The 15,511-nt window shown below is 48.8% G+C and overlaps 1 protein-coding gene across 6 annotated transcripts in view; it reads left to right on the forward strand.

Annotated features, from left to right (window-relative positions):
* LOC114873714 (protein tincar) overlaps positions 1–15,511 on the forward strand; it is a 36,160-nt gene that overhangs the window by 13,953 nt on the left and 6,696 nt on the right. For 2 of the 6 annotated variants that reach the window (XM_029182334.2, XM_029182333.2), the window contains 12 exons: positions 8,723–8,835; positions 9,508–9,785; positions 9,863–10,087; positions 10,203–10,334; positions 11,388–12,146; positions 12,229–12,416; positions 12,474–12,673; positions 12,751–13,253; positions 13,327–13,522; positions 14,188–14,320; positions 14,499–14,549; positions 15,212–15,418. In XM_029182334.2, the coding sequence (XP_029038167.2) occupies positions 9,515–9,785; positions 9,863–10,087; positions 10,203–10,334; positions 11,388–12,146; positions 12,229–12,416; positions 12,474–12,673; positions 12,751–13,253; positions 13,327–13,522; positions 14,188–14,320; positions 14,499–14,549; positions 15,212–15,418 (2,865 nt within the window). In that variant the 5' untranslated portion in view covers positions 8,723–8,835; positions 9,508–9,514. Of the gene's footprint in view, positions 1–6,329; positions 6,403–8,722; positions 8,836–9,507; positions 9,786–9,862; positions 10,088–10,202; positions 10,335–11,387; positions 12,147–12,228; positions 12,417–12,473; positions 12,674–12,750; positions 13,254–13,326; positions 13,523–14,187; positions 14,321–14,498; positions 14,550–15,211; positions 15,419–15,511 lie in introns of all 6 variants that reach the window. The other 4 variants (XM_029182332.2, XM_029182336.2, XM_029182335.2 and 1 more) reach the window with 4 other exon arrangements.

The raw sequence follows: 15,511 nt of genomic DNA on the forward strand, positions 1-15,511 counted from the left end.
CAACGGTCCTCGTCTCGAGGCTGACCGAGTAAAAGGTATCGAATCGATCTCGATGGAGCAGCATCAAACGACGCGGAACCGCTGAAAATCTCTGACACGGTCGTTGACACCGGCGAAGATAGGAAAACGACGCGAGTCTACCTGGAAGCAAATCGAAGCTTATTGAACGTTCCCCGATGAAACGTTAAATTTAATGGGAAAATTTTCGATTCCATGGAATACGAGTCGAAAGGGAGTGGTCTCGATCGAGCGCAAAAGTGGAGAAACCTGAGACACACACGCGGTAGACACGCGTATCGACGCCTCGCGCCGGATAAACGACGCGTATTCGCGCGTACTTCGACGCCGGCCGTTCAGGGAGTAGAAAGTCCGACGCGACGTCCTCTTACGTGACATCCGGATGTCCGGACGTTCGTAACTGTGCCGTCAACAAATGTCACTCGAAGCTGGCTGTGGAATCGTTATGAGAACGCGTACCAACGATATCCTGGACGAAAAAGGATCACGTCGGACAAGCTTTTCCTTTTCAATTACAGAGGCTGGTAATTCGATCGACGGTGTAAATTGGCTTGATTTTTCACGTCGAATTGGCCGTAACAAAATACAGCGACACCCTCGTGACGGGATTCGCAAGCGCGTCAAGTTTCGCGTCGGCTCTCCGCTAATCGTATTTACGATTTGCCGTTCGACACGCTCGAAAAGCAAGTTAAGCGAGAACGAAGCATCGCGTGACTCTCGTTTCCCGTAACTCTTCGTGGTTGCACCGAATAACCGGTACTGCCGGACAACCGTGTACAAACGTCGCCTCCTGGATGAAACTAGCGCGCACCTCGTAGATAGCAGAGTTCCTTCCTCGAAAACGATATTAACGTTTAACGGAAGATCGATAAACGATTATGTCGCAGCGAGACGGCCATTGAAATAGAAAATATACGGCTTCCGTCGTTAGCCGTCTTTCCGACGAACCTACGAGCCGCAGGGCATCGTCGCGTAAATCAGCAACGCGAATCATCGCTGCCATAACCGTTTCAAACGTTTCCCTACTTTCGGTCTATCGACGTTTTAATCCTGACGTGAACCGTCTGGTCGCGTTTCCGCGGCGGTATAGCTTCGATTAATCCACCCCTTTCGACGATCGGCCGTCTTTCGCTCGCGGGAAACGATCGGACTCGATCCCTCGTCGCCGCAAAACTAATTACCTTCGCAAACGCATCGATATTCCGTTCCCGAATTAATCCGCTGAGGAAGGAAGCTTCGCTTTCAGTCGGATTATCAGGCTTTCCGATGTAATCTCTCCGATGGGAAGAAACATTATTTATCGGCCAGCCGAGCTAGGATCCTTTTCAACAGTTTCGTCGTAGGAAAAGGAATCGCGATTCGTGGAAATTAGAGTGCTCGGGCTCGTCGAATCGAGCGCGGTTAGGAAATCGATTTCCGAACGAAAAGCACCGTTTAAAGGGGTTAAAAGTGTAATTACAGGGCGGTCGAGCGAACGATTTGCATAATGCGGGTATTACGCGAAGCTGCTGGGATTTGCCGCGGCAACACGGCGAATCGATATCGCGGCGATAAACGCGGGTACCATTGTCGGGCATCGGCCACGAAAAACTTACCCTCTGGCTCGCGAGTCGCGTACCGCTTACGACGCACGCGTTCATCCTCGCAAGTCTGATCGATAGATACCGCGGAAACCGGTCGGGATCTTGTAAACCGGAGTCTTCCCGCACCTATGAACCCCAGGTCGCGAACTCTCCTAACGCGATTAAGAATCCCGTCGCTCGTTCGCTTCAGACTCGACGAGGTTGCTTCGACGATCTCTAAATTCCAGATACTTGCCTTTCCTCTGTCGCAACAGGCAGCACGCTCGATCGGTTCCCGTTGTCTTTTCAATTATTCTACACCCGGCAACCTTCCAGCGAAGCGGAGAAATTTCCGTCGGCTAATTACGGCACGGCTGTCAGTCCCGATCGCAGACAAGACTGACGCGAAAACTGACGTTCACCGCGTCCTACCTCCGGTTTCCTTCTTTGCGATTTATTATTCGCGGTGCTGATTCTAAAATTTCTTTTTCCTTCGGTTTGGGAAACGCGAAATTGGAGATCGGTATCTGATAATATGCATCAGTATCGGAATCGGGTATTGATTGAAGGGTACAACGAGGATGGGGCGAGAGAAGGAGGAACCAGAGAGCCGTAGGGAGAGAAGCGAGGGTCGATGACTGTCGAAAGGGACTGCGATAAAAGGGAGGAAGGACCGGAGGGTGGGAATGACTATTGCTTTGCTCGCTGTCCGCTAATAATTGTCGTTGTTCCGTGGAGAAACGGAGTGGCGCGTTCTAAGTCACGCTAGATGTAAAGAGATCGATAATTGTCCAATTACGGTACGAGATTCCTTTGGTATAGCGCGACTTTGAAAAGCAATTTGGATTTCGGGTGATCAAGCAGACGATTTCGTTAATAACTAGGATGATGGTGGTAATTGAGAAGGTGGAACTAAATTTTCGTCTAACGGAACAGGACTCTGGCAGTTTCCAATCGCGGTTTATAGCATCCCGAGGCTATCCCGAATCCAGGATGGCTCGCTCGAATCGAGGGTGAATCTCGAGAGTGAGTCATCCTCGCAACCCCGTGAACTTTCCTAACTTTCTTCGGGGAATGTCTTAAGGGGCGATGACTCACCGATGCCGATCGAAGAGCCTCGACCAAGCATCCTCGCCAGTGTCGCGATCTAATTGTTGCTTTTCGCCTGTACCCGCCCGTTCTTTTGCTAAATTCCCCGCCTACTTCCTCTTCCGCTTCACGCGTACGAAATACGTATCGGCGCCCTTCCAGGAGACAAAGAATTCCGGTGTCGGCAGCTATGGTTTTATCGATTTGCCAAGGAAAGGCTGGCAGCAACGCCAGAAGACATTCTTCCCAGCTGTGTTTCGTGAATCTCGCGGAAACACGTGCTTCGAACGATCATTTTTTCCTCCCAAGCTCCTTTCATTTTCCGTTCGTTCGCGCGATATTCCATTCGAAAAAACAGCTCCTTGTTTAACGGAGGAAATTCCGTACGTAAACCGCTCGATGATTTCGAAAGGAAACGTAAATAATTAAACGTTCCATAAAAGCGTGATCGACTCGCGCGTGTTCCAAGAATACAGCGGCTGGAACAGTGCCGGGGTGTTGATAGTGGCATGGTTTTGGTAAAACACCGATTCCATTGAACCCCGCGGACTAAATTTAACCCTATCTATAAAATATACTCCGTTTCCGTTCATAAGTCACTCCCCTCAGTTCGTTTACCGCGCCTCTCAATCACGCGTTGTTTCCCAGCCGTCGAATGGTAGAGCTTTTTTTACCGCCAGATAGATCGCAAACGGATCGATCTGTAAATCTGAAAACGAAGTAGGAAAAGGAAGGTTCGTTTCACGGCGAAGTTTCATGACGGTATCGGTTTGTTTTTTCAGCTGGTAAACGACACGCAGGAAATCAAGTTTTCCGAGGGTTAGAAACACGGGGATGAAAACGTTTGCGAGCCGGGAGAAGTTTCGATGGAAAATCGATTTCCGGCCAGAGCTGTAGGATCCCGGTGCCGCGAGTGACACAGTCCCCGTGGTTTTCGTTGTCCGCTTTGTTCCCGCTGGAAAACGGAAGATCGATGGAATATCGAAGCGAAGCTTGGACGTTTCCGCAGTAACTTTGTTCCGTTTTGCGTTCATTTGCACGTACCTCTATTCGGAATTCATCGATGCGTTGGAAATGCTCGGAACGTCCCCTGTTCGCGCGTTCGTCGATGGAAATTCAATTCTACCAGCCGGAGGAGTCGGTGATTTCAAAGTCGAGCGTGTAATTAAAAGTCGTCGAGACGAGCAATATCGCTAGCACCGCGATCGTTGCTTAATTAATACTCGTCCGAGATTGAAAATCGAGACGTCGATTACCGTTTTCTCGCGACTGTGTTTCATCGGAAACAACCCTTACCGTTGACCGAGTATCGGTTCTAGGAAAGAGGAACCCTGCGCTTTTTCTCGATCTCGACCGATTGGAATCGGTAAATTTTCGATAATGAACGTGGACGATGAATGGGACGGTGATAGGTTGAATCTCCCGACGCATCACCGAATTCAACCTGCTCTCTATCACCCTACCAATCGCGCCAATTACCACGTACGTAACTCGGCGAGAATTTACGGTCGCGCGATCGTCTATAGGGAAGATCGGGCTATTTCGGTGCGGACACAGCGAAACCAAACATAAAGCGAAAATGGAACGAGCGGGCTATGGGAATGAACGGTGCACGCGATGCGTAACCGGGGACCCCGTCTACGCAAATAGCCGAGCGACTTGAACGGGTAGAACTCGACCTCTTTACAGCCTACACGCGTTTCTGATCGCACGTGCGCGTCTCGCGATCATTACCATCTATTCCATGGATCATAGATCGAACGCGAAAACGATTTACCCGCGTCGATTGCACTTTCGTTCCCTTTCGTTTCACCGAACGGGAAGAAACTCGAGTCATTTTCCAGCCCCCGTTCCATAAGGGCAAGCGTTCGTTGGCAACTTTCCAATTGGATTTTTCTACGAATAGCCGCGATCTTCCTCTGGTTCGTGACTTTCTTCCGGCTCGATACGACCAGGGTAAATTGGAAGGAGCAACGCGGGCTGTACAGTGTGTTCGAACGATCGATCGCGTGCCCGTGGTCGTCGATAATTGAGGCGTCGATGTCCAACTGGACGCGCGAATTGTGTGTATATACGCGATACATGCAGGCGCTAGCGGCGCGCTACCCGTTGGCAGCCCGCCAACCACTCGTCGCTCTCGATGCCTTCGGTGTTGACCGACAAACAAAAGGGACCTCGATGCATTGTCCTCGAGCATCGAATGCAGGTCGAGGATTCATCCGCCATCCACCGGCCACCTACCGTCCCACCGATATCTCTAACTCGCTCTATCGTTCTCCAATAACTTTCCTCTCTTCCGAATAATGATTTTCCACCCCCCTTCCTTGCAATCTCATGACGCGCGAATACACGCCAAGGGAATTTGACGCACGATTAAATCGAATTCGATAGAGCGTGTTGCGGCAAACTTTTCTTCTTCGTTTTTTTATTAGTCCTGCAAAGGAGAGACAAATTGCCGGAAACTGGGAGGGAAAGAAAAAATAAGGTTTCGATCGTCGAGACGACTGCGGATTAACGTTAACCAGACTAATCGAGTGGCAGGTCAGGTAGCGGCGAAGGGTTGCGAAACGGTTGATCGACGCGAGCATGAAACAGCAATCGCGGCTTTTAACGCGCCACCTCCTTCTCCGCTCAATTTCCTCCCTTTTCCTATCGTTATACCCGACTGCGAACAAGGATCAATCGATGCTCCATTTTCCTCGATTTTTCCTCGAAACCGATTCGGAGAATCGGATGGAAAAACGATAGGTAGATACCCGGGTTAAATCGTTTCCAGGCAATTTCGAACACTCCTCTTCTGCTTCTCCTCGCTACGTAAGCGGTTAACTTGGAGGCGTGCCGGAAACGGAAATAACGAGCGACAACGCGATACATACCGCGTTGGTGCACGCGAATAAACGCTTGTCTCGAGATAAATCATCTCCTCGAAATTGCCGTAAAATGCAAATTAATTCGTTCACGGTTTCTACCTTGGAACGGAGCGCTCGAGATATACGATGTACGTAGCCCATGACCAGTTGGTTTCTTAATCAAAAGGTCGTAATGAAATGTACGAAACTCGTTGCTCTCTCGGTGTATAACACGGTTCGCCTTTTCCATTAGAGACTAAACTCTAACATCGAGGAGAAGGACGTGCACCGATCGATGCAACCGCTGCAGCGGTTAATTAACGTTCTCCGATGTTTGCATCGCGATGCACAAGATCGATAAGCGAACGTCAAATATCGGGCTGCGATTTACTCTGATTAATTCTACTCGCGAATAGAGATCCTCGATACATTTGTCTAAGATTTTCGCGTTAAACAGGATCGAAAAAGAATAAGGGCAAACTCGAAGTCGGACGACAATACTGTTGTTGGAGGTAACGAACCCAGCGGTGCGCTAACACGCGGCTATGAAAAACGCGGAGGCCATTGTGAAGGGAACAAAGGGAAAGAAAGGCACTGCGGCGAATGCACTATTGGAACGTACACGCGGGGAGAGAGAAAACTGTAGGCACTTTGCGTCTTTTCGCTGTCGTTACAAGCGTAAAACGCTCCATAGAAAACGAGAGGGTGGATACGTTTGGAAAAGTTCATTGTTCTGTTTCGTTAGTATACGTTGATAACGAGTGATAGAATGTAAAATATAAAGCGATCGAATCTCTGCTTTGCATTCCAGATTTCAACGGTGTCTAAAACGCATTTCCGGCTCGACGTCGGCGTCGACGACGACGGCGGTTCTTCTCCGTTCGGTGAGTAGATCGCTTTGACGCGTTGACGGATTACTCGGGAGGACGATATTGCCGGGGCACAATCATTTCACGGATCACGGTACCGTTGTGCCTTTCGCTGTTCGTATCGTCGCGACATTATCGAGAATCGCGGCCTCGACAATGGTACCGGTAACAAAGCTTTCCACCGTTCTTTTCTCATTTTCCAACATACAGATATTTTCTCTTCTCAAAGTTTTCGAAACTTTATGGAGAAATTCGACGTCGAAAACACGCGAAGGGAATGGATCGAGGAAACATTCTACTACGATTCCTCGAGGGTGGCTTTGTTCTCGTCTAGTCACGGCACTGAAATAGCCTAAGAACTTGTAATTTCATCAGAATTCGTTTTACTCGCCCTTCTGGACGCCTTCTTTTTCCCCTGAGAAAGAGAACGTAGGGCGTAAGACGTAGGGTGTACGACCCTTGTCGCAAGCCAGATGGTTCCTCTTCCAGGTCCGCGCGATTTCCCATTACCCTGTCGGCCATTCGTCTACGCGGGTTTCCTTGACGGACCATTGCCATCCGGAGATTCCCCTTCGCGGGAAAGCGTTACTTATCATTCGACGCGTTCCGATCAATTATTTACCGGACTCGTACAACGATATCCAATTTAACCCCCGTCGCGTTTCATCATACGCGATTTCCAGCCGTTTATCGGCTCGTGGAGCGAGGACCGGATCGATCCTCCGCTCGTTTCAGTTTCGTAGGAAACTGAACACAGGAAATATATCTTCCAGTAGAGAATAAAAGGCTGACAAATAGGTCAGCCACCTAGAGATTACGTTTACGGCATCGGAAATGATTGCGCTCTGTGAAAATAGACCTTCCCTCCCTCTCCGTTTCCTTTCTTCCCCGTTGTCCCGTTCTCGCTCCGGTTTTCTTAGTCGGCGCGAGATCAAACGCAAAAGGGGTGCTTTCATTTTCTCCGTTCGGGTCAGTTTCCTCGGCAAGATAGTCTCCGTGGCACGACGTTCTCTTTTCGAGCCTTCTGGTAATGTAAGAACGAGCGACGTATAACCATAAAGGAAATTCTACCCGAGTAATCTTCTCGAGAACGCTGCAGCTTCTGTCGTTAAAGAAGCGAGATACAAAAGAAAGATTCGGTTTGATCGGGGATCGCGGAAAGGAAAATTCGTTGAAACGCGAAGTTGTCTTTTCAGATTCGTCAAAGTTACAAAGTTCGCTACTCGGAGCACCGCTGAATTCCCTGTTTTCTGGATCCACGGGAAGGTGACTGAACATTCCTTCGGCATTTAATCCCGCTGCGTTCGTCGCGCGGTTTGCGAATCACGCGCGCTCAGCCAATTCCCTCTCGAAGCATTCGAGACTCTCGACTCTCTGTTAAAGGGGTGAAAAACAGAGACAGAACACGCTGCGGCAACGATCATCGCTTTGCCCTTTTCCTCCATGCGTGCGCCCGATTTCCCAACCCTTTCCTTTATCCGTCAGCACGACAGAAAAAATACACAGAAATCGAATGCACGGCTAACTTTTCGACAATCCCGTCGCGTACGCGATTCTACCGAGATTCCGTTTCCCCCGGATGTCAGACAGACCAGCCATTATCTCTTAACGATGTTTGCACAACTCTCGCCGCGAAATTTTCCGAGATAATTAACGTCGGCGCCACCATTCATTAACGAAACCCCGGTAACGTGGCCCCCGCTATCTTTCGAAGCCGATAGACGAAGTATCCTCCTTCCGCTCGTTTGCTCCTATCCTTGGAGAATAAAAAAATAAAAAACCGTGATACGTTCGATCGCGAATATCGAGGGATCGACCTGTTGGTCGTGTGCTCGATAAGCGAGAAATGTGCATCGTTGTCTGAGAAAGAGGTAACAGTTAACCCGTACGAGGGGTTCTCAAGGACCTTGAGAGCTAAGGGGAGTTTCATCTACGGGAGGGAGGGAAAGGGATACTCGTAAAGGCACTAGAATTATCACGGTACGCTAGCCCTCCTCTGTTCCGGCTCTTTTGTATCGTTCACTAGCACGATTGTCGTCGGTAGACGCAACTACGCAATCATATTCGTGGTGGTGAGCTTTGTCGTTCCTTCAACCGGCAAACGCATCGAGATCCTCGCGGTTCGAAACGGAAAGAATCTCGAAACGTGACTTCTCTCGAACAATTTCACGCGTCCCCATTTTCCTTCGCTCCCCTTTTCCTCTTACCCGCCGCTTATCGGCAAACGACTTTTAACCGAGCTTCGTGAGTTTGACGACGCGAGTTCGACGAGTTTTCCTTAAAAAAAGGAAAAAATTTCTTTGGCTAATTCGATCGACCTTTTCATTTGTTTCAGGTAACTCACAATCAGTAACCGCCAAACATGCCAAAGCTTCGCGTCGAGCGTTCTGAACAAACTCGTTCGAATCAGTAATACGTTCGAAAGGGAAGGAAGCAGAATAATACTCGGTAATTAGAATACTTGACGCGTTCATGCATTCCCGTGCGTGCGCCAGTCGATTGTCCGATGATAATTGATCTTTGCACGCGCCGCGTTCCCTTCCTCGAGTTCGATCGACGAATCTGCTCCCAGAGGAGCGTAAAACTCGAGGCTTTACAGTAGCGTGTGGTCGCGGAGGGTCGAAGGGCGCGAGGGCGTAGCCGAAGGGTTCGAGGGAAGCCCATCTAGCTGTCGAGTTTTCCGAGCAGCCAAGGGTATTCCGGTTTAATTGCTCGAGCACGATTCGATCTACTTCATTCGATCGATTCTACTTTTTCTCTAAAAAATGAATTTATCAATTCACCAATTTCCCGGGGTCGGATAAAACCGTATTTCGTTGTGAAATTGCATCAAAGCGTTTGCAAAATACGCGAAGAAGGAAGAGAAAAAGCACGGGCGTAGATGTTTTAACCCCGCGGGCAACGGTGTATAAAGAGGGGGAAAGGGTATATCCGGCGGGAGCAAGGAAAACGTGGAAAAGGGAACAAAGTGTCCCAAGAGGCCGAGTGGGCTGACAGATATAAAACGTGGAAACGACGTCGAGTTAGAAGACAACGACTCCCTCTTTAACCGTGCAACAACCCGTTGAAAATGGCGACGATTCTCTTTTTTTAATTATAATACATGGACTTCTTTCCCAGGAGCAAGATGTCAATGACGGGAAGCTTGATGGGCTACGAGAACAACAACGAAGTGAATCAAGCGAAATGTAAGAAACCGTTGAAACCGCTTCCGATAGTGTCCAGCATAAATTCGAGCGGTGTTTCGAGCACCGCGAAAACGAGGAAGCCACGAAGATCGAGCAGACAGAGTTCCTGTATACGAGGCCACGTGAACAACCTGTGGTCCGTTTGGTACGGCATTTTAGCGGTCGCGTTTCAGGCTTACATCGGGCTGAGATACGCGAAACGTTTCGCCGGTGAGTCGAGTATTTCGCGCCTCTTTCATTCCATTCCGCGGGGAAAGTAATTTGGAAAGTTTCGATCGTTGTTACAGCGTACTTGTCGTTACCATGGCCAGCGGACGCACCTCCGCCGAAGGTAGAACTGTACGCGTGTCTGGTGCTGGCCGGTACCGGGGTGGTGCTTCTTCCGGTTCTGCTCGGCGCGGCGTTCCTCAAGCTCGGCAACCTGGCCAACGACGGAGTGAAACTGGGCCGCCACTTGAGCGCGTGCTCCCGCGACCCACCCTCGTCGCTGCTCACCAACAATCTCGACCACAGTAAGTACATCGTCTACCTTTTGTACGATCCGTCGTTCGAACGGTGGTCGCAACGTATGCCGCCAAAAATACTCTGTCCCGAGGGCCGACTGATCCGTCCTCGGTTCGCTCGCAGGTTTGGCAAATAATTTATGGAGGCACGGAGGTCCCACCGCGGCCTTTCTACACCTTTGCACGGCTATGTGCTTCCTGTTACCCTCGCTGCTCATGGAAGCCAGGCTGATACACGCTGGATTTCTGCCAAAAGGTAATAACGCACGAAACTAACAGCTTCCGCGCTCGAGTGCCGTTTTTCAAGTACCATTCTCCTCCCTCTCTCGATTCGTCAAATCGATCATTGGCCGACTGAATTACCAACGCGAGATTCGAGGTAGAATCGAATAAGTAGTACGAGTCAATGTATCGTCGGACGAAATAGAACCGGGACGAGGTAAAAGTCTTTTAAAAGGAAAACTATAAACGTCGTCGGGACGGTCGTTGAAAAACCCTTGCGAAAATAGCTTAAAACGAAGGAACCTAGACTTTTCGGTTCGTTTGTTCGGTGGTACCGGTGTAATTTCTTTGAAAACTGGCTGCCTTTGAAAAATTTCATCCCTTAACGAGACGGAGAAAACGGGGGAAAAACGAGTAAAGGCGTGGACCATCTTTCGACGTCCCGTTGTGCGGCCGAACAGAAAGGTAGCCGGTAACGTCGTTTGGAATATTGAAACAGAGGGAGCAAATATTTTCCTTCGCATCCACTCGGAACGGCTGGGGCTTTTTTCTAGGAAACCACGCGCATTTTTATTCTCATCTTCGCGGCAAGTTGAACAATGTATGTAATTTGCAAACAGACGCAGTAACCACAGCGTGTCTATCCGGTGTTTTATTTGTTGAGAAAGAAAATAAAGAAGAAGGGTAACTAATCGGCCTGCCGTTAGGTTCCGAACACTATCGCCACGGTGTAGAGCGACTCGCGCACGTAGAAAGGACGGATGGGGGATGGGATAGGGAAGTAGGGGGAGCGTGGTCGGGATGTAACAGGGCAACTTCGTCCTGACTACGTCCTGGTTCGCGTATTGATCGGCCAGGTGTGTGCATACGGTTTGCCGCAGGATTCCTCGTCTCTAGAATCCTTCCTCGAATCGTCTAGCCGGGAGAGAGAAGTCTCTCCTTCCCTTCGACAAATTAGTCGTACGCGTAATCTCCGTTACCTTAGTTTTACCGATCGATCAAACCCTTCCGACCTTCTTTTCTCCAAAGATACACGGTTTTATCCTCGAAAAATTCCGAAGGTACGAATGAACTTCCTATTTTGCAGAAGCGATATGGCGTACGGATTTGGATTGGCTAGTGATTCACCGGGATCGACTGGTTGTATCGAGCTTCATGAACCCGAACGTGAACCTTAGCATTCTGACCGGTTTCATAACTCCTCAACCTTTCGTTACCCTGACACCCGACGACGAACCGAACGACGTAGTTACCACCTTCTCAGATCTGGATGTCGTCGAGAAAACGATCGAAACTAAAAGTCGCGAGACTACCAACAATTTTCTCGGCTTGTTTCGACCACCGAGCACCGGCCTACCGCCACCCAACGCGCCAACTTCCAGTCCCAGCACTACTTCCGGTTCGCTCACCAACTCTATCGCCACCTCCTCGATCGATCCATCGACCACGAGGGCGACGAAAACTAGCGCCAGCACGACTAGGTCGTCGACAACGTCCGCGACGTCGACGACGATGAAATTCAGGGAAATGGAGGAATCGGAAACGACGATCGCGAGGACGACCTTACCACCCTTGTTCCCTTCGTCCACACCGAGTACTTCGAAGAGCACCACCGTCAAAAATGGATATCCAACCAGGCGACCCACCCCCAAGACGATTCTTAGGAATAATAATCTAAAGAATAGGTCGAAGACGAAAAATTTCACCAGACCTTCGACGACGATCAGACCGAGCAGAACGACCGTCGTCTCCGCTGGAAACATGACGGCTCAGAGTATGTCCCTGACGATGAACAGTCTGGCTGATTTGGATCATCCGGAGAAATTGAACCTCGAATTTCAACCCGGTAAGATTTTTACTATTTTCATTCTTCTTCTGTTACCTCGTCTAATTATAAAGTCTTCCCTTCTGATTTCTGTTCTCCTCAGCCGAATCTTACGGACCCATCACCTTGGAGTACCTGAATTACGCGATCGCTCTTGGCGTGTACTCCGTCAGGTATCCCGCGGTGTTCTGGTCGTGCAACAAAGCATTGGGCACCATTTTCAGTTTTCAATTGGTCATTAATTCCGCCCAGAGCTTGCTAGCTTACGTTGGAATGTCTGTTCTTTACAAGGTAAGTAACTTCGATAGAGAAAAAGGTGGGACATCCATTCACGCTACTGTATCTTAGGTTCAAGTAATGGGACCTTTGAAAGTGTTGCCTGTTCTTCGGCAACAGTATCGGACGATTTCCACCAGCAGCAGTATATCAACGATATTCGGAGACTCTTACTTTTTATTAAATCCACACGTCACTCTGGTACTTTTCGCTCTGTCTTCTCTGTTGGTACTGTGTTCCAGCATGGTGATGTACTTTTATGCTTACGGCAGGTGAGTTTTGCAGTTGTCTGATAATTGTCAACCTCGAAATCCTGACTATTTATGAACTTATCTTATTTTATTTCCAGATTCACGGCGTTCCTGAATCAGGAACGCGAACGTCGAGTGATCCTGTCGAAGGAGAATCGCGACAAGAACGGCTGGGTTTATTTTATCCATTGCACGGCTCTTTGCGTGTTTCTAGCGATCGCGATATGTAGCGCGCCGTTGTTGTACGATTACAGCGTCGTTTATCGAGGCAGTTTGGACGGTGCCATATTGGCCTGCATCGTCGCCACCGTTCTCCATTTGTTCCTCTGGCTGGTGATGTGGATCTTCCTCACCATTAAACAACGGTGGACGTTTAAATTGAGGGTGACGATCGGTCGCGCGACCGTCAGATCGGCGAGATCGGTGAAGCTGGTGACCGACGTGGATCTTTTGTCGGCGAGGGACGAAGAAGACGGTACCAGCGCGCCATTGCTGGTGGTTGGTAACGGCAGAACGTACACTATTGCCGACGCCTCCCCGAAGAAGGCCATCATGAGCGTGATACAGAAGGCGGCGATCGAAAGGAAAGCGCGCTCCCAAGGTAACGAACTCTTCACCCAAAGTCCATCGAGAGACCTGCAAAGATCGATTTCTTAATTAGATTTAATCCTCAGGAAACAATGATTCGGTCGACGGAGAATCGACGGTCGACGACGAACAGATCTATTGGTTGAGACCAAAATTACGACCGTCGCCCACCAGGTCGCCGAGCGACGCGAACGGTGTGGCGAACACGGAAAAGGGTTGGCTGAACAAGAAATTCAAGCCCAAGGTCACCTTTAACGACCTGCCTAGTACGTCAGGCTCGCGGTAACTACCCTCCTCCCTCCTCTTGGTGTCTTTCGATGCGTCTCGCTGTCTGCGTGTCTTCCTGTCCGCTTCTCTTCTCTTCTTTCCTTTTCCACTTCTATCTCTACTTTCATTCTAATCGACTCGTTTATCATTCGACTTATTCGATTCCTTAGGGAATCTCTTGCTTTAGCTACTATCTACTTTTGCCAGGCTTACTACTGCTCTGCCCTCGATTCCTACTTGTAATCTTTCTTTATTTCCATCAATCGTTTGTGCGCTTTGGAATAAAGTATTAAAAGTCGTTGGCTCTTCGAAGTTGATATCAAACAGCAATTGCATTAAGGTAATTAAAAATTAACCCCGAAGAGTTAACGTAAGGCCAACTCGCTGTCGCTTATCTCTGTCTGTAATCTTCTGCTTTGGTGATAATATTCAAGGTACTTAGGATCGGTAGTTAAAGATTTCGAATCATCAATGTTAGACCATCACCGTGTTTCTTCACTTTCTCTTCTCTTTCTCTTCTGTCTTTTTTTTTCTATCTCGTCCTTTCTGTCCTCGCTAACCACCCCTGTCTGTCTACCTCTGTTTCTTACGTATACTCGTCCCTGTAATCAAACAAAGGAATACCTGTAATCCACTGTCCACAACATTGTAACGTAGTTCCATGTGCGTTTCGTTTTCAGTAATAAGGGAAAAATCCGACGAGGGACCGGCGATGGGGGTCCCGAAGACGACGGAGACTACGCCACGCTACGGGAACTTCCGCTGATGACGTCACTGGATCCGGCCGATGATTCAACGTCAGAGGAGAACAAGGTACTCGATCGTTTCCTGCTTCTTTCTTTTACTTTTCTTTCGTAATCCAAGCGACTTGGTGCTTCCCTCTTGGTCATCGCATCTACGCAAAATATCGTTCACTTTTAAAATAGGTCTCACAGACCGTATCGTCTAACCCGTTTCGGCTTTTAATCAAAGTTTCTTTTGCTTTTGACAGTGGGGAAGATGGCTGATATCCCGTAGGGACGGTATACCTAAATTTGGAGACGTAAGGCGCACCAAAATGTGTTCTCCTATTTGTTTTTTTTTTCTCTTTTTTTTCTTCTCTCGTTTGATTTGAACGCATCGAATTAACGTTAACGTTCTTTAATTACACGCGTGCGTTTATGTGGGTTTTTTGAATTGCGCACTAACATACGTTTAGCGTAGAAAAGTAGAATTTGAAGTACAACTGTTAAACGGAAGCTAATAACACACTACTTTCTTTGACTGTCGCGATCGGATTCGGACGTTGGTGCACGTTCAGCCTTGCGCTTATCTTTGCCTCTACTTTCTCCGAGTTACGTGTTCTCATAAATTATTCGAAATTCTCTAAAACTTCAGATACCGAAAACGATTCGACACAAAACCGTCACACGCAACATAGCTTGTCCTGTTTGTTTCTCGTTGTTAGAAAAAAGTGCTGGTACTTCGGTGTTTATAGAACAATAGGTTGACTAGCAACGCTGCACGTGTCGTGAAACTCGAATCGTACGAGCATTATTACTTCCTACTTGGCCCTATTCGCTATCCCTTTCCCACGTCCTCCCTCCGTTTTATTTTCATTTCCCTTGGTCCCCGATTTTCAAAGAGGAAAGTCCCTTTTTAACGGTGGGACGAAATTTTGCATTAGGTTGGATAAAAGATTAACCGTTGCAAACGTTTCAACAGCTACTCGAATGCGTGAACGACGACCAGGTGACTTACTACGCGAGCGCAAATCGCGATCTACAACCTTCGGAAGGGGACCCCTCGCCATTGTTGACACCAGACCCTTTGCCCGATCCCACCTCGGAGCCACTTCCACTGCCACCCCCGACTCCAACTTCTGCACCGAGCACCGAAGTTGTTACGACGTCACTAACCGCTAACACCCAGGTACTAACAATCTTCTGGTCTCTGATTCACCCTTGCGCTTTAAATCCTTCTACGAGACACGCGCGTAACAATTAGCGAACGGTAGGTGATGAA

The sequence above is a fragment of the Osmia bicornis genome, chromosome 8, assembly GCF_907164935.1.
Source record: "Osmia bicornis bicornis chromosome 8, iOsmBic2.1, whole genome shotgun sequence".
NCBI classification, from domain to species: Eukaryota; Metazoa; Arthropoda; class Insecta; order Hymenoptera; family Megachilidae; genus Osmia; species Osmia bicornis.